Source organism: Photinus pyralis, unplaced genomic scaffold (genome assembly GCF_008802855.1).
Source record: "Photinus pyralis isolate 1611_PpyrPB1 unplaced genomic scaffold, Ppyr1.3 Ppyr1.4_LG1, whole genome shotgun sequence".
Lineage (NCBI taxonomy): Eukaryota > Metazoa > Arthropoda > Insecta > Coleoptera > Lampyridae > Photinus > Photinus pyralis.
Genome location: NW_022170249.1, coordinates 24,676,885 through 24,701,616, shown reverse-complemented (window position 1 = coordinate 24,701,616; position 24,732 = coordinate 24,676,885). Strand labels below are relative to the sequence as shown.

Here is a 24,732-nt window from a genome sequence, read left to right as displayed (position 1 = left end):
TGGCCAAGTGAAGCATGGAGCAATAGCCACCTCTCTGAGGCTGCTGGGACTGACCAAATTCCTAACCAATAGAGTTATAAACGCGTGCCTAAGGGAATATGCTAGCTAGTATACAATGGTTTGGGAAAAAGACCGAGCACCAAATGAAAATCAGAGGAATTAAACAAGGTTGTCCCCTATCCCCACTGGATAACGCCTCTGGGGATTCCCATAGAGAGATGGGAAGAGTGGAGCAGGGACAAACACAAAATGAAGAAAGTAAGTAGACGAGTACTGGAGGTGGAGGAAGAGCACAAGCAACCAAGAGGAGTAGGAGGAGGAGGAGACAGTAGGGGGGACAGGGGGAAACAAGAAAGAAGGAAATGAGATCAAAGAATGGAGACATCGGAAACTAATGGAACGAAGGGGGAGAGGCTATCACCAGGAAGCAGAGTTCCCTCTAATGCTTTTTAATCCTTTCGGGTCGGACAACACCCAGTTAGCCCCCCTCCCCCCCCACAACAACCCCAATCCAAAAAATCCACCACACTGTTTGACGTATGTCGCTGCCCAGCGCAATGGCAACAAAAGTGGTGAAGATGCGCCCCTGTTAGTCCCTACCAGGAACACATCCCCACGACTGTTGAGTAAATTCTAGGAGAGGCGGCTACGTCAGGCATATGCCAAAGTATCAAGTATCAATGTCGACACCCTATAAATTTGCTGTGATATGTAATTTCTTAAGATGCGAGCGACTTCCGGCGTCAACGTTTCGCTCACTTTCATAAGGCGCTTTGTCAGGACAAGAAACAAAACAGTCGCTTTACCGAATAAATAAATTCAAATTAGAGCTACACTTTTTTTGACAAACTACATCTACGCCGGACATGGTTAAAGGAAACCCCTTTCCATAAAGACATTCCAAATGGGGAAACTCCCAGTAATTGAATAAATTTGTTATAATTCGTCTGGAACCGTATCGACCCTTTCTTCAGATTTACATAGCTTACCTCCTTACATAATTTCTGACTTTTAAAATCTCCTAAAATAACCGAAATAAACCCCTCTTCATATGCATTAGATGTTTAATTGCATTGCACACGATGAACGATTGTAGAGAATGTTTTCTAGATTGCATGTTTGAATGACTGTTTCGGTATTTAGGAAAAATTCAAGCGACTTGTACTTGTATGTAACTACTTTGGATGACTTTCTTTATAGGAAAGGTAGACGAAAAGGCCACTCAGCTGCACGCGATCGCATCCCTTAAGGTACTCCTGGATGCAACAAAGCCACATAATGGAGCTGCAACTAGTTCAGCTGCCAACCACGTTAGTGCCGTTAAACAAGAAACAATGTTAGCACCTAGTAATATTGCGGATATGCCGAACGGAGTCGCTAACGTTTTAACAGATATTAATCTGGAGACGGTGAGTTATTTGTTCCAATATTGTTCGTATTTTATTCACTACGTTAGTTTTATACGAATCTCATTAGATGGTCGACAGTTCCCCGTTTAAATAAATTTAGAAAATCAGCTCAATATCCCATTGCCAAGAATGCTCTGTAGCGCTAGAATATTCGATTTCGAATTGCAATCTCGTACAAAGTGTGCATATATTTATGACTCAATCACCTAATGAGATTATCTGGCATAATAAGTAGCTTTCTTGCTGAAATTTCGAATGTTCTCCATTCGAGCGGTAGCAGAGACGGTGTAGGAAAAATAAAGGAATTTTACATCATAAAGCAAGAGATGGATAAAATAATTTATGGAAAGTCGTTTGTTTTTGCGCCTCTTGCTTTGAAACTGTATTTTGGCATTAATTTACTCGCAGAACGAGTTTTTCTGAGACAGACTAAAATCAATTACAAAGTTTCAGAGAGCACCAAAAAGAACGAGTTTTATATCGCTCAAATCCAAATCTATATTTTAGTCAATCGATTTAGACTCAATTTTTACATATCTTCCCGTTTCAGTCCACTCCCGGTATCTTGATGGGCCGTACTTAGGCAAAACAAAATGAAACTTCACCGTTAGGATAATAAGCTCATTTATTAGATTCTTTCTCGATATGCTTCGAGTTTGATTAATCGCCGCCTTTGAATTACATGCCCATCTACATATTTCGAAAGCTCCCTTTTTGTAAATCACGATTACCACATTTATCAATTTTATGGCCTCTTCTTCGCTGTTTACACTATCTAAATAAACGTCCACGTATAATGAAGATTGATTATGACTCCCAATCGCTTGCCCTAATCTGATGCAGTCTTACTTTTTGTATCGGAGGATGGCTTGGATAGGGACTTCTGCGTTAAATTTGAAACTTTAGGCTTTGGATTTTAAACTTCGTCAGGCTTTAAAAGCAATATTTCAAATGTCTAACTTTATACCAACAAGTAAAAGCTTTAAGCTTTAAGGGAACGATTTTCAAAAGAGTGTCAAGCTTCACATGTAAGTTGCAAACATGCCATTTAAAATAGCAGTCTTAAAACTCCCGAATTACTCTGTAAGCTTTAAGTATCATATGTCAAACTTCTAGGTCTAAATTTCAAGATTTAACTGACAAGTTTCAGATGTATTTTGTTAACTTGTATCTTGAACAGTACGCACCCTATTTTTTGACTTTTGAACATTGAAGGTTTCAGTTCAGAATATCTGTCCAGTAACCAGTACATTGTTCTGTATCTGCGAATGCACATTTCACCACTCTCAATCTTTCTGTCAGTGAAGCTTGTGCGCGATACGCCACTTCTTAGTATACAGTGAGTCCAAGATAAGAATGGACAGCGTGGGGAAACCGGAAACCATAAGAGATACACAGTCAGTTAACTTAGAAAAAAGTTGTGTATTTCAGGGCTTAGTAAAACGATGTTTTTAAAATACGGAAATTCTGATTCGTTCCGAAGATGTTCGGAAAAACCGAAATTAACTTTTTCATTTTTTTCTGGCCCTGTTCAAAAAGATATCAAAGAAATTCCTCGTGTGAACTTTTTAACCTCTACAAAATGGTGTCCACAGATTTTTACTGCAACGTTTCGTCTTTGACATACCATCATCAACTTCATATTTTTATATGAACCAGGACAAACGTCCATACTGTATTGAGTAGCATTTCTTCTTACGAATACAACGATGTATGGCAAAATATGATTCTTTATTGTCATTTAAAGGTCCATCGAATTGTACAATCTATGAAAAATGCTACTTAATACAGTGGGTATGTACTTTTTTCCCGGTTCATATAAAAATATGCAGTTGATGGTGGTTTTTCAAAGACGAAACGTCGCGGTGAAAATCTGTGGACACTTATAGAACTTGAAAAGTTCTTATGAGGGAGTATTAATTATTTGTTTTATGATATCTTTTCAAGCAGGTTTAGAAAGAAATAAAACGGAACGAACAGGTGTCAAGTTAGACCCCCCCTTTTAAAATATTCAGGATATTTTTGTTGCGGTCGTTTGTTGGTGTTTGTTAGTTACATTTCACTCCGAAACTAACAAAATTTATTCTGAAGATGCTATCAACCAACAAACGGTAAAGAATACCCAAAAAACACAAACAAACCACCAAAAAACCATTACAACTAACAAAAATTAAATATTGCAACTTGTGAGGGCTAACTATACGCCCAAATTTTTGAATGTTGAACGAACAACCAACAGACGTCAAAATGTAACTAACAAACACCAACAAATGTCCCACAAACGATTGCAATAAAAATATTCTGAAAATTCGAAAGGGGGGGGGGGGGGCAAACTATACGCCCCAATTTTCAAATTTGAACAATTAAATAACGGTCAACCAACAAACGCCAAAATGTAACTAACAACTAACAAACACCAACAAACCACTCACAAACGATTACAATAAAAGTATTTTAAAAATTCAAAAAGTGGGGGGCTAACTATTCGCCCAAATTTTTAAATTTGAACAATTAAATAACGGTCATCCAACAAACTAAAAATGTAAGTAACAAATACCAACAAACGACCAACAAACGATTGCAATAAAAATATTCTGAAAATTCCAAAAGTGGGGGGCTAACTATATGCCCAAATGTTCAAATTAGAACAATTAAATAACAGTCAACCAACAAACGTCAAGACTAACAAACACCAACAAACCACCAACAAACGATTGCAATAAAAATATTTTAAAAATTCAAAAAGTGGGGGGCTAACTATACGCCCAAATTTTGAATTTTGAACAATTAAATAACGGTCAACCAACAAACTCAAAATGTAACTAACAAACACCAACAAACGACCAACATATTATGCATGTTGATTGGTGTGAAGAAGTTTTTTCTTAAGGAACTCTTCCCTGACTATTCTCTCCATTGTTTAAGGGTTGAAGGACGATAGGTTGATAGGTCGGTAGCTCTTGGGTTGGTGTCTGCCTTAAGATAAAAAAAATTCTACAATTCTACCAGAATCGGCGTTATTGTCTGATCCCTTTTATAAGGAGGGGGAGAATTCCATCTCTTCCAGCCGATTTATAAGGGTTGTGGCAGCCTATAACCGAACGACCCCTGTTTGGCGTGAATATTATGACCACTCATAGTCAAATGTGTTGCCATTGCGGGAAGATGGAGCCTATCTGATATCCTCCGTCTGCTCAATGGAACACGGAAAGTGGGTCGGAATCAAAAGCTGCAAAGTCTCTCTAGTTAAGGGTTGTTCTCTTTTCTCCTATATTCATCCCAACACCTAGTGCGCTGGGCTTTGTTAAAAACTCTTCTGGTAGCTTTCCTGAACTTTCCTAGCTCATTATTCCACCAAGGAGTGTTCCTATTTAGAGGAGGAGGAGGAGGAAGGGCATCAGTGAGCAGTGTAGCAGAGCCGTTCTAGATCAACTTGATCCACAACCCTCCTCAAGGGTTCAGCGGTGTTGCTTTTCAATAACTCCTCGCATAGTGCCCAATCTGTTGTACGAAGATCTCGGTATGAATATTCGGTTCGTCCCTCTACCTTACTAAAGCAGATTTTTCTGATAGAGAGAGAGAGACCATCCATCCCACTTAGGGAATGCAATACCGGGATCGCGGGATCCCGAAATACCGGGATCCCGCAGCATTTTTGCGGATTAATCCCGCGCATAAATGGAGCGGGATCCCGCGGGATTTGCGGGATTGTTAAACTTTTTTCGTTAAAATGTACTATGATTTTTGAGGCACTTTAGAAGTTCACCTTTTTATGCTTTACAGGTGAGATTTTTTTGAGCTCTATGTTAGGCTGAAGGTACTTTTTTGTTAAATATTGTGATAATTAGCGATTTATTTTGATACAGAAGTTAACCGCACAGAATAGCTTATTTGGCAATTTATTTAAAGTTTTGCGGGATCACGCAAATACCGGGATCCCGCGGGATTAACATCTAACAATCCTGCAAATACCGGGATTGAGATTTTGCTGCGGGATTGCATTCCCTATCTGAGACAATTTTTTTTCGGGGCAAAAAAAACCTTCCTTTTTTACCAAAAATCTACTACACCAAAATTTCTCGGGAAAACACTTTTTCGTATTAATTTTGGTGCGTAGAATCCAAAACAATTCGTACTTTTTCGATTAGACTTCTCAATCTAAAGTTATAGACTAGAAACCAATTTCGAAATTCAAAGGGCTGTAACTTTNTTTGCGGGATCGCGCAAATACCGGGATCCCGCGGTATTAACATCTAACAATCCCGCAAATACCGGGATTGAGATTTTGCTGCGGGATTGCATTCCCTATCTGAGACAATTTTTTTTCGGGGCAAAAAAAACCTTCCTTTTTTACCAAAAATCTACTACACCAAAATTTCTCGGGAAAACACTTTTTCGTATTAATTTTGGTGCGTAGAATCCAAAACAATTCGTACTTTTTCGATTAGACTTCTCAATCTAAAGTTATAGACTAGAAACCAATTTCGAAAGAAAATTCAAAAGGCTGTAACTTTCGAACTAGTAGCCCAATCTTGGAACTGTTTGAAATTATGGATTCTACAGGCCACATTCTATAAGAAAATGTTTTTTTCCCGGTCGATCTGAGAAAGTTTTTTTTCGGGGCAAAAAAGGTCTTCCTTTTTTACAAAAAATCGACTACACCAAAATTTCTCGGGAAAACACTTTTTCGTATTAATTTTGGTGAGTAGAATCGAAAACAATTCGTACTTGTCCCCAAATTATTGAGATGACACTAACATTAAAGCAGCACCTTCCGAAAGTGTGTCTTTACAGGATAGGGTGGTAGAGCACAAAGCCTGAAATAAAAATAATAGGACATAAAATATCCGAAAAATTGTCTTCCAGGATTTCAAAGACAAGGAACATTTGTATTAAATTATCAAGAAACATATCATACCTGAAGGCTCTACTCTAAAAAACCAACCCCATTGAATATTCCTACTTCTCGAACACATATTTGACATACGCGTTTTCAGGCATGTGATTGATCTCTTTGTAAGTCCCCTAAATTTGAATAAATCTCACTTGATATCTATGTTCTGTATTATTGCAAAACTAGGCGTAACCCTCGGTGGAAAGTAGCGAAGTTTCATTACCCCATTAAATGGTGACGTAATTAAATTTCCGTCGACATTTTAGACATCATTGCTATCACGGAAACGGAGGTTTAAAATACAAATTTCCTCGCATGAAACCGAAATACAAATAAATTGAAAATTAGGTTTTCTGAAACTTTGAATTGGTTGTGTATCGAATATTATGAAAATTATACTTTTAAAATGTTCGGTTGTTGTTACAAAGACGCTTTTATTGAAAGAGTAAGCCCCAGTTAGGTACTACACCGTCTTTGCAAAGATTTAAAGAAAACTTTCTTGTAAGCCGCCAGCTTATTGTACACTACTTATTATGTCACAAATATATTAAGCTGTATGTATAAGTATGAAAGTACTAAAAAAAACTATCAAGTTCTTTGCATTGTGATATACAAAAATACTTCCTCGTGATTCATTTCAACATAACAGGGATTTCCATGGGAACCCGATACAATTGTGAGTTATTTGTCGTTGATGTTAATTGTTCTAACATATTTGTCGCTCGTTACTGTTGATAACCTTTCAGTGTATACTTCATCCTTTTATGAACACGTCTCGTAGTAATAGGGACGCCACCTATTTCTAAGAGTATAATGGGGCGGTTGGTAATTATTCCGATTCACAATGTTAGAAGCATTCATTGTTGGTATAATGGAAAAGCATTCCGTTTGAAAAAATGGCGGATACAGGAAACAGTTACTAAAACACGCATTTTCTCACATTCGGCATAAAGGGAGAAAGATTGCACAGTTTCAAACGGAATAATTCATTTTGCTTTATTTGGAGCTAATTTAACTCTAACCTTAATTTGAATTTACGCACTAATGAAATCACCATTTTTCAGAAGTATTAAATTATAATTAGCCTCAAAGGTTTATTACCAATCAGCCACCATTGTTTCTTAGAATAACGTTGTTTAACAAAACACGCACTTGGTATTCTCAACTCATACAGCCTTATTGTTTCAGTAAGGGTTTGTCTTTATGTATTTGTAAAGAGGAACGCTTAAACATTCGCACCAATACGCTTACACTTTAAAGTGGCCCTTTTAAACACTGGTCAAGTTTATTAGAGTATATTAAGAGATTATACCTGCAATGTAATTTAAAAATAAGGGAAATACAATGAAATCATATTGACGTTGACTGGGTGATGCCCGACCCGGAAATAGTACGATCTCAGTTTCGGCACTGGAATATCTGCATTAGAGGGAGGTCTGTTTCCTGGTGATAGCCTCTCCCCCGATGTTTCATTAGTTTTCAATGCCTCCATCCTTTGATCTCGTTTCTTTATTCCCTTCCTTATCCTCTCCCTACTTCTATTTCTGTCTCCTCCTCCTCCTCTTGGCTGCTTGGGCTAATGTCTGATTCTTCCCCCACCTCCAGTACTCGTCTGCTTTCTTTCTTCATTTTCTTTTTTACTCTGCTCCACTCTTCCCATCTCTCTATGGGAATCCCCGAGACCGCCACCGTTTGGTGTGTAGTGGTGTTCCATGTGAAGCAGGGCCGGCCTACTTTCCATTCCAAGGCACGTAGATTCTTGGCCACATTCAGGATATGGTTTTTCTTCCTCCTGTTTATATCCCCCAACATTTCACTCTCCTGGTAATCGTCGTTCCTTCTAGTAATTCCCTTATCTGCTTTCTTGTTGTTTCTTGCTGTTTTCCATCAGTATCCTTAGTGCCTTCCTTTCCGTCCTCCTCAATGCTTGCCTGTTGTGCTATATGGTTAACTCCTTGAGATGGGGAACTGCACTGTCTGCAACCATTTTTTGGGGACCAAGTTCCTGGTCCATACCTCCTGGATTAATTCATGTAGATTCTTTATTAGCCATTCTGACATGAATTGTAGCAATTCGGCCTGGACCCTATCCTACCCTGGCATTTCCCCTTTTTCCAGTCTTCCATTTCTTTCATTTCTTCCATCGTGGGGTTCTCTGGTCTCTCTTAGCTCTTTCTTTGCTTCAGGTTTGTGTGGGCTTTGGCCAAACCTTTTTAGTGCTCTGCTGTGGTTGTCCATGGCTTACTTCCTGTTCGGTGACATGGACGCTGGTCTTCTTTTATCCGAGGGGATGTGGCATCCTATAACCGTTGGTCTTCCTACGCTCGTCTTGATTTGGGCCATACATATACTCTCGTTTCTTTCTTCCAGTTTTTTTCTGACAGGGGCGATGAAAAAGGAGGAGTATATAATGAAGCAGGACGAGATCAGGAACATATAGGGGAAAGGGACACCCTAGTAGGATCATAGAGGCGCTCAAGGAAGCAGCAGAGAAAACACTAGGGGGGCCTAAACCACCCATGTCACCGAACAGGAGCCTAGCCATGGACAACCACAAAAAAGCACTGGGCCAAACCCACACAAACCCGAAGCAAACAAAGAAACCAGAGAGGAGAAAAACAGAGCCTTAGAACAACATGAGAACAGAAGGAGGAAACAAGGTGGAACCAGAAAAATATGTACCAATGACAGCATGGGAGAATCTTCTAAAGGAGGAACAAGAAGCACAGGTCCGGCGACTACTGGCCACTACCGCCATCCCCCACGTTGGAACAAATGATGGAGGTAGTAGGATGACTGAAACAGAAGAAAATGCCAGGGCAGGATAGGGTCCAGGACGAATTACTACAATACGCTTCAGAATGACCAATAAAGGACCTATACGAATTAATTCAGGAGGTATGGACCAGGAACTTGGTCCCCAAAGACTGGCAGCAGATAGTGCAGATCCCCATCCCAAAGGAACAGACGATTACAGGAGAATCTCGTTATGCAGCGAGGGGCACAAGATATACGCATCCTACCTACTATAATGTCTAGAAGGTCACACATCCAAGACCAATCAGGTTTCATAAAAGGCAGATCAAGAAACAACCGCATGTTCACGACCAGGAGGATTCTAGACGAATACTGGAGGGTAGGAACCAAAATTTGGCTGGCGAAGGCCTTCGACCAAGTGAAGCATGAAGCAATAGTCAGGTACTCTGCGTTCTCCCCGTTTCCTGTTAAGCATTCTGTTAGATGGTAGTGTACCTCTCCGTGCTTTCTCTGGTGCCACTTCTGGACGTTGGGAATCTATCTACTTGTCCAGGACTTCCCCATTCTTCCTGCCAGCTGCCTACTTTTGCCCAGGAATTCTGCACCTCCAAGCGCCGTTTAACCGCCGCTAATTCGTCAGATGGCAGCCTTGAGGAGCTTAGGAAAGCAGCCTTTTCCTGCACTACCTTTAGGTGTGTATCCTCCCACAATCGTGGGAGGTTGCCAACCACCTGCTTGTTCTCGCACGAGGTGATTCAAGGTTTGGTTATTAGTGAGGTTAGCTTAGACTAGTTAGGTTAGGTGAGAAATCTTGTATCAGGAGAACATACTGTGAGAGGAGGTTATCAAAAGTTAGGATAAATCATGAGTGAGGTAAGGTTGGAGTGCTCGTTAGGTTAGGTCTGAAATCTTGCATCAGGAGAATATAATGTGTGAGGAGATTTAAGGTTAGGATAAAACATGAGTGAGGTTAGGTTAGACTGCTAGTTAGATTAGGTTAGAAATCTTGTATTAGGAAAATATAATGTGTGAGGAAATTGAAGGTTATGATAAAATGAATGAAAAAAGTGAATTGGAATTTTCTGACACTCGCACAAAAATTACATCCTTTGGTCAATAGGCTACAAATTCATCATCTGACTGTTCCTTAGGGCCCTTAGAGTCCAGGAAAGTGAAAAAAAATGACCTCCTTCTGAGTGTCCTTATTTTTCTTCCATTTTAATAGACACTTTCTACGTTCGACGGGGGAGGGATAGAACATGCAGCCACCTGCGACTTACGGTACCTGAGAAAAGTAACTTCACAGTTAATAAGAAAAGGACCACGCCTATCATACGAATTTGTACATGGAATAAATTTCCGCTGGTCGACCTCTTTATCGTCGATTCGAAGTTCTTTCCAGATTACAATAAACATTCTTCTTCTTTTGAAAGGTAGCAGTTAATTTGAAAAATTGTGGAATGCTTGGTACAATGCAATTGTATCGTCGTGTGTCGCCTTATAAATTTGACTATTCGTTCAATGTGAATTTTTTAAAGATGATTGACAGGATTCTCAAAATTTTGTTCACTCGCTGGAATAATTAATTAATATTCCACAGCGTGGAACTGTAAATTTTTCCCTTTGTACAGTTAGGCTTTTAACGGCTAGCATTAATCGTCTCTAAACTTTTTACCGGTTCCCGTTTAATCCGGAATCTTAGTATATTCCTGTATAAACAAAAGAGCCACACAAATTTTGTGAATAATAATTTCTAGTTTAGTACAAACGGAATGAAATGTTTTGTACCCTTGACCCCAATGCTTTTTTGGTTAAATTTATTTAAGCGCGGCTGTTAAATTTTCTATATACCTTGATTACCTATACGAATTCGTCTTAAAACTTTCATTTGAAACCAATTGTAACGCGAACGCGAACGACAATTCGCTTTGAAGCTTCAGCTAAGAATCCTTCTCCCCCACCCAATTTTTAATAATATAGGCGCCGAGGGCGAATACCGAAATAACCCCGACGCAAAGCAAGCTAGCAGAAAGTCCGTCCCTCAAGCTCCATAAAAGCGGTCTTTAGAACCGGCAACATTGTGGCGTTTTGAATCCTACCTGCTTGCACACTCGCTGCTTATCCCACAATCGTGGGAGGTTGCCAACCACCTGCTTGTTCTCGCACGAGGTGATTCAAGGTTTGGTTATTAGTGAGGTTAGCTTAGAGTGCTAGTTAGGTTAGGTGAGAAGTCTTGTATCAGGAGAACATAATGTGAAAGGAGGTGATCAAAAGTTAGGATAAAGCATGAGTGAGGTAAGGTTGGAGTGTTCCTTAGGTTAGGTCTGGAATCTTGTATCAGGAGAATATAATGTGTGAGGAGATTTAAGGTTAGGATAAAACATTAGTGAGGTTAGGTTAGACTGCTAGTTAGATTAGGTTAGAAATCTTGTATTAGGAAAATATAATGTGCGAGGAAATTGAAGATTAGGATAAAATATTAGTGAGGTTAGGTTAGAGTGATAGGTTAGGTCAAATTAGTTTAGGTGTCTAAAATTTTGACATAGAGGGTGGAACGAAAGGCACTAAGGGTACTGATGGAAAACAGCAACACCACAAGAAAGCAGATATGGGGATTACTAAGAGGAAAAACGATAAGGAGCAAGGAACTTATCCTGCAGGTAGCCAAGAATCTACGTGCCTCGGAATGGAAAGTAGGCCGGCCCTGCTTCACATGGAACACCACTACAAACCAATCGGTCGCGGCCTCGGGGGTTCCCATAGAGAGGTAAGAAGAGTGGAGCAGAGACAAACACAAAATGAAGAAAGAAAGCAGACGAATAGTACTGGAGGGGAGGAAGAATCAGACGGAAGTACAAGCAGGCAAGGGGAGAAGGAGGAGACAGAAAGGGAAGCAGGGAGAGGGCAACAATAAGGAAGGGAGATCAATGGATGGAAGCATCGGGAACTAATGGAACAAAGAGGGAGAGGCTATCAACAGGAAGCAGTGTTCCATCGAATGCAGTTATACCAGTGGCGAAACTGTCGCCGTATCCTTTCGAGTCGAACAACACCTCGTTATCCGCCCCTCCCCCCATGACCTCCCCAATCCACACAATCGACATTGTCGAAATTATTTGTGGGTCGAATAAATCAAGCACAATATACTAATCAATGAAATCCCACCGCTAGCACCATGTAGTGTCAAGACCCCACATTACTTTTCTAATTTGCTTTTAAGGGAACCCAAAACGTTCCTAAAACTAACAATACCAAACTTAAATATAAACAAGAAAGTGACAATAAAGTTGCAAAAACAAAGTCGATTTGATTAGTGGTTGTTTGAATTACAAACATCTAAGAATCAATTCATTCAATCATTTTGGCATTCCTATACATAAATAAGAACCTAAAAACACTCCCCTTGTGAAAGCTGATCATTTATAATAACGTCACCCCCAATCAGCACCACTTTCTGGCTGTTATTTACAGTGGAATTGATCAATTCGTAAAGACCATGTCACATTACAGATTATAAACTCATTACAAAAGTCTATCAAATATGAGTGAAAATCTATCGATTCTACCTAAATATTTGAACGCCAGCTAAATGGATATTAATTATATTGGTTGTGTAAGTCTAAATACAACGGAAAGTAATTAAAAGTTTCCTGAAACTAATCTAATTATAGTGCGCATTTCACTGCCGTCTCCCGCAACGTTGACATCTATCATTCCATCCTGTGGTATCATCAAATATTTAGAAATGGCAACTTTTTACTCCAATTTGGAAAGCTTGTGCATAAAGTCTCATCAAACATAATTAAATGTAAACTTAAAATTGAATACCCTTCCCTTTCGGGCGCATTTATATCAAATTAAGCCTGCCATAAAATTAAAAGTTTATAGTGGAATAATTTTGGAGATGCTTACTTACCTCAGGTATTGAAGCAGTCCAGAATAATCCTCTTTGGAGATATAACAGTAACTACGTCATTATTTAAAACAGTACAACATTTCCGCGTTAAAGTGGGATGACACTAATGTTGTGTGTCTTCTAATGATGCGGAGCTTTTCTTGGGAAACCGAGCAGTAATAAGTACCCACGAAACCATGTTGCTGTTGCAATTTATAAGGATGTATTAAGGGGATACCAAGGCGACTTGTTTACTATAAGCAGAATTCTATTTCTCTAATATTTTTGTATCTTGTTGTTTGTGCATGATACTAAATGTCCAAGTGTTTGTAGTAAATTGTTTCGTTAGCACATTTTAAGAATAAAAATTGTATACCTAGTATACACTGTGTTGGATATCATTATACTAGATTGCAATAAATATGAAGAATGTGTAATTATAAACGTCACAACTAATCATTACGTTTAATCTCATACAGAAGGAATTCAAATTTGTGATAAAGATGATTTAAGGAGGGTAGATGCAATTACGTAAAACCTTTGAAAACGTAACGTGTACCAGACCTACAGAATTTACATGATAGACATAGTCTGTTGCCTACGGAATCTGCAGAACTTAAGGAATCTAAAGAATGAGCTGAGCATGTCTCTGCAAGAAAGGAAAGCTTGAAAAAGTTTGAACATAATACCCCGCACGCAGGCGGTCGATAATTACAAATTGAAAAAATCTTAAATTACTTACAGTTTTGTTCTCGAATAATTCAAATAGTCTGATCGTACAAGGTTTTCAAAACAAAAACAGCAGAACAACCCTGACACACAAATTCAAATATAATAATCGCATTAAAAATTACATCCTATATAGTAAATCGTATGCGTAAAATCTAAAATTGGCTCAGATTCGTCCTCGGCCCTTCATTGGGGTCCTTAGAACTCAAAAAAAAAAGGAAAAAATGACACGGTCCCCTTCCGAACGCCATTATTTCTTCAGTTTTTGGGATATCGACTTTTTTTGCGTTCAACAGAAGAGGGATGAGGGCATGTACTACAGATATCAGCCATCGACGACTTACGATTCCTAAGGAAAGCACCTTGAACTTTGCGGTAGAGCTGTTCGGGAACCGCCACGTGGTAAAAGTCTTTACAGCACACGCTCTCATCCTTCTTCTGTCCAACACAAAAAAACTGCAAGTCGATATCTCCACAAATAAGGGAGCTGCGAAATGTTTAATGGAGCCACGTCGGATTTTTAGATATTTTTCGACCTTTAAGCGACAAAAACGATCCCGCAGTTCAAAACCGCCCTCATTTTTGGATTCTACGTGGCGGGTTTAGTAACAAAACAGGTTTTTGTTAATTTTCTCTTGAACTTGGACGTGAATGGAATTTTCTGAGACTCGCACATATTTGGTCAATAGGCTACAAATGCATCATCTGACTGTTCCTTAGGGTCCTTAGAGTCCAGGAATGTGAAAAAAACATGACCTCCTTCTGAGTGCCCTTATTTTTCTTCCATTTTAATAGACATTTTCTACGTTCGACGGGGGAGGGATAGAACATGCAGCCAACTGCGACTTACGGTACCTGAGAAAAGTAACTTCACAGTTAATAAGAAAAGGACCACGAAAATCTTTTGTTGGGGTTCGCCTATCATACGAATTTGTACATGGAATAAATTTCCGCTGGTCGACCTCTTCAAGAATGTTAAGTAAAACGCTAATGCAAAAATTTCAAATAACTTTATCGTTGATTCGAAGTTCTTTCCAGATTACAATCAACATTCTTCTTCTTTTGAAAGGTAGCAGTTAATTTGAAAAATTGTGGAATGCTTGGTACAATGCAATTGTATCGTCGTGTATCGCCTCATAAATTTGACTGTTCGTTCAATGTGAATTTTTTAACGATGATTGACAGGATTCTCAAAATTTTGTTTACTCGCTGGAATAATTTATTAATATTCCACAGCATGGAACTGTAAATTTTTCCCTTTGTACAGTTAGGCTTTTAACGGCTAGTAAAAGCACTAATTAATCGTCTCTAAACTTTTTACCGGTTCCCGTTTAATCCGGAATCTTATTATCTTCCTGTGAGACGCACAAATTTTGTGAATAATCACTTCTAGTTTAGTACAAACGGAATGAAATGTTCTGTACCCTTGACCCCAATGCTTTTTTGGTCAAATTTATTTAAGCGCGGCTGTTAAATTTTTCATATACCTTGATTACCTATACGAATTCGTCTTAAAACTTTCATTTGAAAACCAATTGTAACGCGATCTAAAATGTCGCGAACGACAATTCGCTTTGAAGCTTTAGCTAAGAATCCTTCTCCCCCAGCCAATTTTTAATAATATAGGCGCCGAGGGCGAATACCGAAATAACCCCGACGCAAAGCAAGCTAGCAGAAAGTCCGTCCCTCACGCTCCATAAAAGCGGTCTTTAGAACCGGCAACATTGTGGCGTTTTGAATCTTACCTGCTTGCACACTCGCTGCTTATCTGAAAGCGCGTCATTCGCTCGCATTTCAGTTTTTTCGAGCGATACACGTATACAGGTAAATTTATAGATTCGAAACCAAATCTTTTTAACGCTAAGGCGACCACCTCTTGCAATATCTCCTGTTTTTGAAACTAAGAAAACTTGATGAGTTTTGAAATACAACAAAAACCAATGGGAGCTTTGGCCTGAGTTAACTGACCTTACTCAAATAAAAATCTACTGACAAAAGTGATGAACTCCACTAAACTTATCTTCGTTTCAGAACTGCACTCAACTTGACTTCTATACATAAAACAAACAGTGATATGTAAAATAAACTATTCACTTTTCACTTCACTTCTTGATTTGACTTCATTTAATTTCACTTGCATTGAAACTGGACAGGTTATATATTTCTTTTTTTTTTTCTCTTCTTTCAACTTCGTCATCTTGGCTTGCATTATCGTTCGTACCTTTAAATTACATTGCTCTCTCTTGACTCTTCCAATTCCTCTTTAGTTTGTCTTCATAAATAATTCCAACTTTTCGTATAGTAATAATTTGGTTATTTTTCTCTCTAATTGTCCTCGGTTATCTACTGTAATATAATTCTTTTCTCCTTGGTTACTTCTATTTTTCTTATTAACTTCTTGCGGATTCTTCCACTTCGTCAGTTTCTTCATCCATTTCCAACAACTTCGGGTATTCTACTAATTCTAATTCCTCTAGACTGTTCGTCTTCTTTTCTTCTTTTAATTTTAGTTTATGTTCCTTACTCTTATCTTCTGTATTCTTCGAATGTTCTCGCTTTAAAATAGCTATTCTTCCTTCTTTAGTTTCCAAGTTGACTCTTGTGCTCTACGGATATATTCTCGAGCTTTGGCTACCCCAAAACAATATGTTCCTTTGTCCCTTTTCTTGATGTTATTCAATTTCAAGATTTTAATCAAATTACTTAAATTTTCTTTTCCTCTATGTCATTTCTTCAATTTTAATTTGTTTTTTCTCTTCTTGTTCAGTTGTCTTCGTTTCTTAAGATAAGTCTTTACAAAACTATTTAACTGAATTTGCTCCTGATCTCTATGAATCTTCCAATGTACTAGTGGAGTCTTCGTCTGATTTCCTCCCTTGGCCACGGGAGGAAATCTACAGGATCTACGCAATGTAAATAATCTACAATATTTCCAGAATGTACAGAAATTTACAGTAAAGGACTTTTAGAAGTCGCGTCACCTAAAAAATCTGCAGTGCTCTAGGAACTCTGCAGGTCCTATGGAAAGTGGATAATCTGCAGAATTTTGGAATTGTACAGTATATGTAGAATCTAAAAAAACCTACAATATGCACAGAACCAAAGAAGCATAAGATCTAAAGAATATGTCGGAACTACCTTAGTATAAATACACTATGGAACTACTGAAGTTACACAATTTCAGATACGGAATTTATCGAATATGCAAAATCTGTATCTTTGATTATTGAAGAACCCTGTTGATGAAAATGATAAATGTGCCTGATACTGAATACCTTGTGTTTCCTGAAGTTGACGTCTACTACATAGCAATTAACCAATTATATGAATGGGGTTTTCGCCATGTCGCACAATAAATTCCAAATAAACACAAAAATAAATTGGGAAAAATAAATCAATAAAGACATTTAAATAAACTGTGACAAGCATATTTACACATTTTTCATACTCAACGCTATATCCGTAAGTTTAACGCAATAACGACAAAATAATGAACTAACGTAAATGTCTAATATCACATTGTGTTGGGTGCTTACCGTATTTGCTCCAGAAATCAATAGAAACCCACAAATTGAAGGAAGGCATGTTACAATATGTATCCTGCTAGAAATTCTTGTAATTAAAATTCCTTTACTACTTCTGTTTCCATTTTACATGTTCAGCATTCATTTTTTAATACCCCCTTTTCAAACTTAATCTGTTACGTATGTCGTGTGCATAATGCAAGTTTTCAGTTTGAAGAATTTTCCTTGTTTTACTCTAATTCTAAACCCTACTTTTACCCTCGCTTTTACCTGTTTAAGAAATATGAATGCTTCAACTCTTCATCTGTAACGATTCATATTTCTAAAAATGTGTCTTTCTTTTTGTATGTACGATGTAATTAATCTAACGGGCTTAATCCTGACAACAAAAACGTACAATTTAAAGGTAAATCTAAGTAGTGAACGCTGTAGTTTAATTAGTCAAGCTTAATCGCTTTTAATCACCTCCCCGTTGAAATCGTTGCCTTCTAAAGTGTAGTATTTATATTTCATGTAGCGTCCACGCTTGTAAAGTCGTTTATGCAAATATGCGAACTCACCCTCATTGTGTCTGCGTCTGGACGGTAACAGAAACGGTCAATACCTGATGTGCTTATGTGTGTTTCAACTTTTAGTACATTTGTATTGGGATTAAGCTTTCCATGGGACTTTTGTGCATATATGGCAAAAACTTGCACGCATTGCCGATCCAATAATATTTGCATTATGGCTTTCCTTTCGTCTTAGGTACACTGACATACATACCATTGCATTACTCTCACACCACAAGTACTTTGGAGTAATCCCATATCAGTAACTTGCTTAGTAGATATCTGCTTGCAACGCGTTGGAAGTAGTCGCCGCTTTTAGATTCAGATTCAGAACCAGAACCACCATTACCGCAGCAACTGAATGTCGTTATGGCCATTGCTTTAAAGTACCCACTAACACGCACCTACCACTACGTAAATGGTGTATCCAAGTGTGCGAGTTTCGTCCCATTAAATGTATATGCACAACTGACCCATGAATCCTATCCTTCGCACCCTTCGGGTTGACCCAAAGATAATCGATGCTTTCTAATTTTAGCGGCGCATGTCATCTGTACGAGCACGTAAGTCACTGACCTCACAAGCAGTGGTGTGTCTACAGGTTGGAGATACAGACGACGACACTCCAGAAGCGATGGATATGAGTTGGCCTTCTGAAGCTAGGAAAAGATTAACGTATATATTATTAGCACCCATTGTCTTCCCACTTTGGCTCACTTTGCCAGACACACGCTCACCTAGAGGTAAGTTAAAATCTTTTTGCACGATCGGGATAAACGAAATAATTATGAACTGCTTGCAAATTACATATCCATGAGTGCGAAATCAATTGTTCTGTACATATTTTCGCACGTACATTTTTTCACTACAGGGTGACTCGCTCTCTTCTTCGGCATTATTTCAAAATAGAGAAATGAGACCCCCTGAAGTTGCCACAACATATGTAATACGTACATTGCCAAACTAAGGTTGCAATAAACTTTTCTTGTTGCAAGTTTTGAACGTTAAAATGCAGTGGTTGATCCATTCTCTTATTTGCGTTGTATACTATAAGAATGTGTTTAAGTGTTGGCAAAGAGGCTGAAAAAATCTGGCTGAGAAAAAAGCAGGCCTCAATGGCACAAATCTGGGTACAAATGCTATAAAACGGATATTGGAGAACCTCGGAGTAATTACAGTAGCAATGTTTGGTACGCCACTGGTACATGAGGACGAGCATTATCATGCAATGTGGCACAATACGTGACAGCAGTGACAGTTGTGCCATAGTCCATTCCAACAGTAGTGCGCAATCATTTTACCAACTCAAGCGCATGCGCGACCCCTTTTCGGATGTGTGACCATTCCATAATCATGGTTTTTTATTTTATTTTTATTTTATTGTCTTTATTTTATAGTGGGTGGAGTGTTAGCAATTTTCCATTTGCACTGATGGCTGGATCAATAATTGATTGCACCATTTTTAACTGAGGCAATGATCCTTTAAAGGAGTTGGTTCATTACTCATAGTCAGACTGCTTCTTCCACTACGAAAATTCCTACACCGCGTGTCGGAATGTTCATTTTATTTATTAATTTATTTTCGGCTTTTATTTTTAAATGGGCGGGGTTTCCGTCAAAGATGCTCTACCAACCCAACCCACCATACATTTATAAATATTCATGCCCAAACCCGGATTCGAACCAGGGACCCTTTAGTACCGCAGTCAAACTTTGATTCATACACATACACTTCATGATATACACATTTTGCATTCAATGACATGCGCGCTCATATTTCTCTTCAAATGGCGGAGTTCTTACAGCAATGCCACTTTTATTTGATAATGGCTGCATCGAAAGACAGACTCGAACTCTTACAAGTCATTGGTTTCTACCACAGAATCGAGGTTCAGGTGTTCGGTCTACTACGGGCGAACGATAAATGACAGTACTCGAGGCCGAGTGTCCACGGGAACGCGGGTCGGTATTGGAGGTTAAATAAGCTACGATTTACAGTACCCAAAGGTCTCAATAACGTCTTTATTATAATAGGCGTAGTTCAGTGTAGAACTTCTTCTTGCCGAACCAAAATTTAAGGCACTATTTGGCCTTACTGTCAGTCAACCTAAACCAGTACAACTTTCAATGAAACACTTTCAAGTATATTCATGAAATGACAAAATTAAAACGTAAATCGATTATAAGAGAAGCAATCTAGACTCAGTTAACCCTGCTGTCCTGTTCGGGTCTATTTGACCCAAAAACAAATTCATTTCTTCTTTTAAAGAATACCGCGCGGTGTAACGCTATGGTATTGCATGACTTTGTTCGTTAGTGTACAAGGTTTTATTTTCGAGCTATATAAAAATTTTACTTCCGCTATTATTTTTTAAAAAGTGAATTGTTACCTATGTATTGTTTGGGTCAATATGACCCGAGTGTAGCAAGAATTGCATAATACACTTATTTTTAAACCTAAATAACGTAAACTTGTCTTCTCACTATTCGAACAACGATAGTGAATTCGAAATGTAAAACTGAATTCAGTACACGTATGAAAGACCTTTTTTTTTTACATGAAACATGTATTTTTGTTAATAGAGTTTACTTTAATACATATTAGATGAATTTATTTAAATAACCACGACCCCCAAACCTTTGACGGGTCATATTGACCCGAACAGTACGTTCGTGCAGTGAAGCTGAACAGGACAGCAGGGTTAAGTTTGATATAATTTACTAGCAGCTTGAGTAATTAGCACACTTAATTCCAATTACAAATAAGTTAAGTGATAACCGAAAGCGTAATTTCAACGACTGAATTTAAATTAATCGTAATTAAGTGCAATGGGTAATTTCCGCAACGCCTACCTATAAAATGGCGAATCGTTAATCACGACGACCATATTTAATTGTTTATTGGTTAATTGCTTTTGTTACTACCAATCTCAGATGGTTTTAGAGTCGTTAATCACCGTCCTATGCAGCTAAACGCTGCAGATCCTGTTGTGGTTTTTTTTATCGCGTTCAGTAGAAGAAATGTAATATTATAATCCATTAAAAAGGATGTAATTTGTGCCCAACTTTAAGGAGCTAATTAAAGAATAAAGGCTGTATCGACCACATATTTTTGAAAACAGCGATATTTCTATAACCAGAAAAATCTACTTTACTTATTTCTGCCAAGGGGAACAGTTGTCCACGAAGGTTTCTGATGTAGTACATATGAGGAGTACAGCACATATATTAATTTTTGGCAATAAAATTGAAAACAATCACATTTTTGGATAGGGAATGAAGACACCTTTCAAACAATATATTACAATCCAATACTTCTAGTTTAAAAAATTAGGGGTAACTGCTACTTTAAGGGGGTTGAAAGTAGAGCTTTATTATTTAAGAAAATTGCCAGAACCCTGTATCGACTTAAAATTGTATTTATACATATCCAAAAACCTTTGAATATTGTATTGAATATTATATTCGGAGGTTACAGCAAAGAAAATGTTGGGTAATATTTTTATGACAGCAATCGTGTAATATACAATTGTAAAACCAAAAGAAAATTGTGTCCTTAATCTTATTTTCTCGGTCTATGTTACAATGAAATTCGGCAGATTAGAGCGAAGCTAAACTTGTGGTTAATTTACCTTTCTTATATCTATGTGAGATATTACTGTGATAAAATGACCAGGTTCGGGTTTTTATAGTATTACATAAACAGTAACATTCTCGTGTCTTTTTCTACTTTCTCTAAACTCTAAAGACAATTCCCTACACGTTGTTGTACTTCTCGGTGGCTAATGGGCTGTTGTGATTACGATTACTTATCGTCTCATAAATTCTAACAGAGAACATTACTTTTCACGAGCAGAAATGAAACGCGTTGAAAGACATCATAATCCTCAGCCGGATATGAGAAGTTTTCAGGTCATGGCGCTATTTGTAATCTGCTGTTAACATAAAATTGCAATTTTGTTGGTAATTCGTTGATCTGTGACCATTAACTAATGATTCATTTAAGGGCCATTTCAAAAGCCTGTCTAATGTAGGTAGCATTTATAAAATATGACAATTATCCTCAACCTACTGGCAACTGCATTAAGTATAAGTATTAGAAACGCATAAATATCGAAGATTGTTATATTCATGGAAAAATATGCGGTAAGAAACAATTTGCGATTTGTAGTGAAGTGAATATCCTAGTTGATAGCTAAGGATTGCGCGATTATTGCAATCAGAGGAGAACTGATAGCAAAGCAAAAGGAAAGCGTTCAATAAATAATTAAGGTGAAATAAAAGCGTTGTATTGGAAAAACTAAGTTACTCCTAAAAAATGACAAATTGTGCATTTCAAATTTGATCAAAATAGAACGAATCTTATTTATCTGTGTGCCAAGTAACCATGATTGAAATTTGATCAAAATCGGATAAATAATTTATGGCGTTTAAGCGTTGGGAATGCCAAAAGAGCATTTATCGATTTCTTTTGCAGTTTCGCGGATTAAATTGAATTAATTTAATAATTATTATGCCTTATAAGTTATAGTGAAGCTTCTTTTAAACAAACGCGATCTAAAAACAATGGTAGCAATCTTTCCAAACTTTAAAATAAGTACATGTTTCTGTTACAGTTGTTATAGTTAACTTGCAATTAGCTTAGCGCGACTTCTAGCCATTACCACAAATTTACAATCTTTAAAGGGGATAGTCGAGAAATGACCACGAACAAAAGAGAAACTATTTTCCAAAGAGCACAATTAAAGACAGGTGGTTTGATTAAGACGCGACAGTTCCGACGGATGCATTCAATATTGTAGAACTTTATTCGGGAGGCATTGGAGCATCAAAAGAAGTACATAGGAAAGTTAGATATTTCTATTACGACAGATCCTTTCGCAAGAGTAATGGATCGGTTTAATTAAAACTGTCAAGGCTGATTAAAAGTTTCCAATTTGTAAGGATAAGATTAGGAGGGCGTTCGGTTGATGCAACCTTTCAACCCCCACGTATGGGTAACTTTGAATAGAAATCAAATTAATTGCTTATGCGCATAGTGTTAATAATTACTATTAGCACGTAGAATTAATTGCATATTGTGCATGTGCAAGTAAGCTGCAAATATACAGCTACATAAAGTGGACAAAATACAATAATTGGACCCTATTTGAACGTAAAGCTTTTGTATTGTATTCGTTGAATTCGGCCTAATTTTCGTATACAGAATGTCGTTTTTCAATAAATTGGATTTCGGTTAGTTGTCTAAGCAGTCATTTTGCTTAAGTTATTTGCTTCTCAGAAGTTCCATTGGTTATTTAGTACCACAACATCGTTATTAATCCAACAGGAAGGTTCCGATTCAGGTTCTACCAAACAATCAGTTTTTAACTTCTAGTCGGAATATAGTTACCTGGAGTAAGATTGGAGAAAATTATTCCTCTTGTAAAGCACCATACCATAATTTAGTACCTACCTGTTTTGTGGAGAAATTTAATATTTCTACTTAACACAGCATCTCTCATAATTGGAATCTATACACCCCCCCCCCCTTTCCCAAAATCATGCGCATTTTTTTTAGTTCAAGGTACCCCTAACGGTATCAGTGTGTCAAATATCGGAATATAGTCAGTGTTGAATTGTACAAAAATTAGATCCCGTGTGCAAATAAGTGAAGCAATATTATGCGTACATCAAAATACTCGGAAAAACGTGTAGAATACGAATTTCTATGGGGCGCATCTCGCAAAGGTCGCAGAGGGGTGGAAACTACCCTCAAACCGTCCTTTTCAATATATTATTAAATAATTGCATTTTGTGGGTTAAATTGACTAATGGTTACTTCAGATAATAAAAAATACAGTGTTTTACTAAAAAATTAATATTAGGAAGACCCATCACTACCTGAAGGGTTGTAATTTTTAATAGTGTATGTATAATTTTGCTTAAATATAATTTGACGTCAAGTTTGATATTAATGTTAATTTTGTTTATGTTCTGTAATAGTACTTACTACTAAGAAGTATAAGATAGGGGTTGCAACCCCCTTTACCTAAGTACTAGAAAATTGTTTGTAGATTCATAATAATATAAACACCTAATAGGTTTAATATATAAAAAATATAAATTACTTACCCTAAATTACCCGTAACGCGTTCAAAAATAGGTGGGCATTTTCTGGGACAATCGTTATCTTCGCCTTTTGTAAATAGTGGTTTCAGCATCTACCTTTCTGACCTATCTGAGCAGTTTTCAAATAAAATGTTAAAAAAATATGCTTCATATTCAGAAATACAAGTTATTTTTGATAATTATGTTATAGGCTCACTTAACTCATCGGCAAGAACCAGAAGGCAAAATGGTACAGACCCTATAACGTTACCATGTTGACGAAAAACCGATATAAAATACAACCATTAAAAAGCTTTTGTCTCACACCTTCACTAAAGACGATGTAACTCGGTATTTTTCAAAAAATCTTATTGCTTTAGGAAATAGGTGTAATAAAAAGATCGTTTGTTCTTATAAAAATACGGTGCTTTGTACTGTGATATGAGGCGACATGAACCACTTAAAGAGTTCACACGAAGAAGTGGATGCCAGAATGATTCTTCGTTCTTTAGATGCATCTGAAAGGGGAGCAAAGACAGTAAGAACTCTTTCGCCAGATACAGATGTTTTGTTATTGGCTGTAAGACGAGCTCCATTATTACCTACCTAAAAATACCATGTTTATAAGTTCTAGCCAGAGCCAGAGCAAATGCCTTTACAACCAATGTAGGAAGCTCTTGGGTCCACTCAAAGCTGCAGCACTTCCAGGTCTTAATGCCCTTTCAGGATCAGATGTAACAGGGGGTTTTAAGGGCAAAGCTAAAATTAGTTTTTGGAAAAAATTCTTAGAAGAAACTTCATCTACACTTCAGGCATTGGATTCTTTAGGTAAAAACGAAACACTAAGTGACTCTGATTTTGAGCAGATCGAGGCTTTTGTCTG

General features: G+C 37.6%; 1 protein-coding gene across 6 annotated transcripts in view; it reads left to right on the top strand.

Annotated features, from left to right (window-relative positions):
• The window catches only part of LOC116159371 (sodium/potassium/calcium exchanger Nckx30C-like), a 117,240-nt gene that overhangs the window by 69,939 nt on the left and 22,569 nt on the right, over positions 1-24,732 (top strand). For all 6 annotated transcript variants that reach the window (XM_031472340.1, XM_031472341.1, XM_031472339.1 and 3 more), the window contains 2 exons: positions 1,201-1,409; positions 18,298-18,502. In XM_031472340.1, the coding sequence (XP_031328200.1) occupies positions 1,201-1,409; positions 18,298-18,502 (414 nt within the window). The remainder of the gene's footprint in view (positions 1-1,200; positions 1,410-18,297; positions 18,503-24,732) is intronic.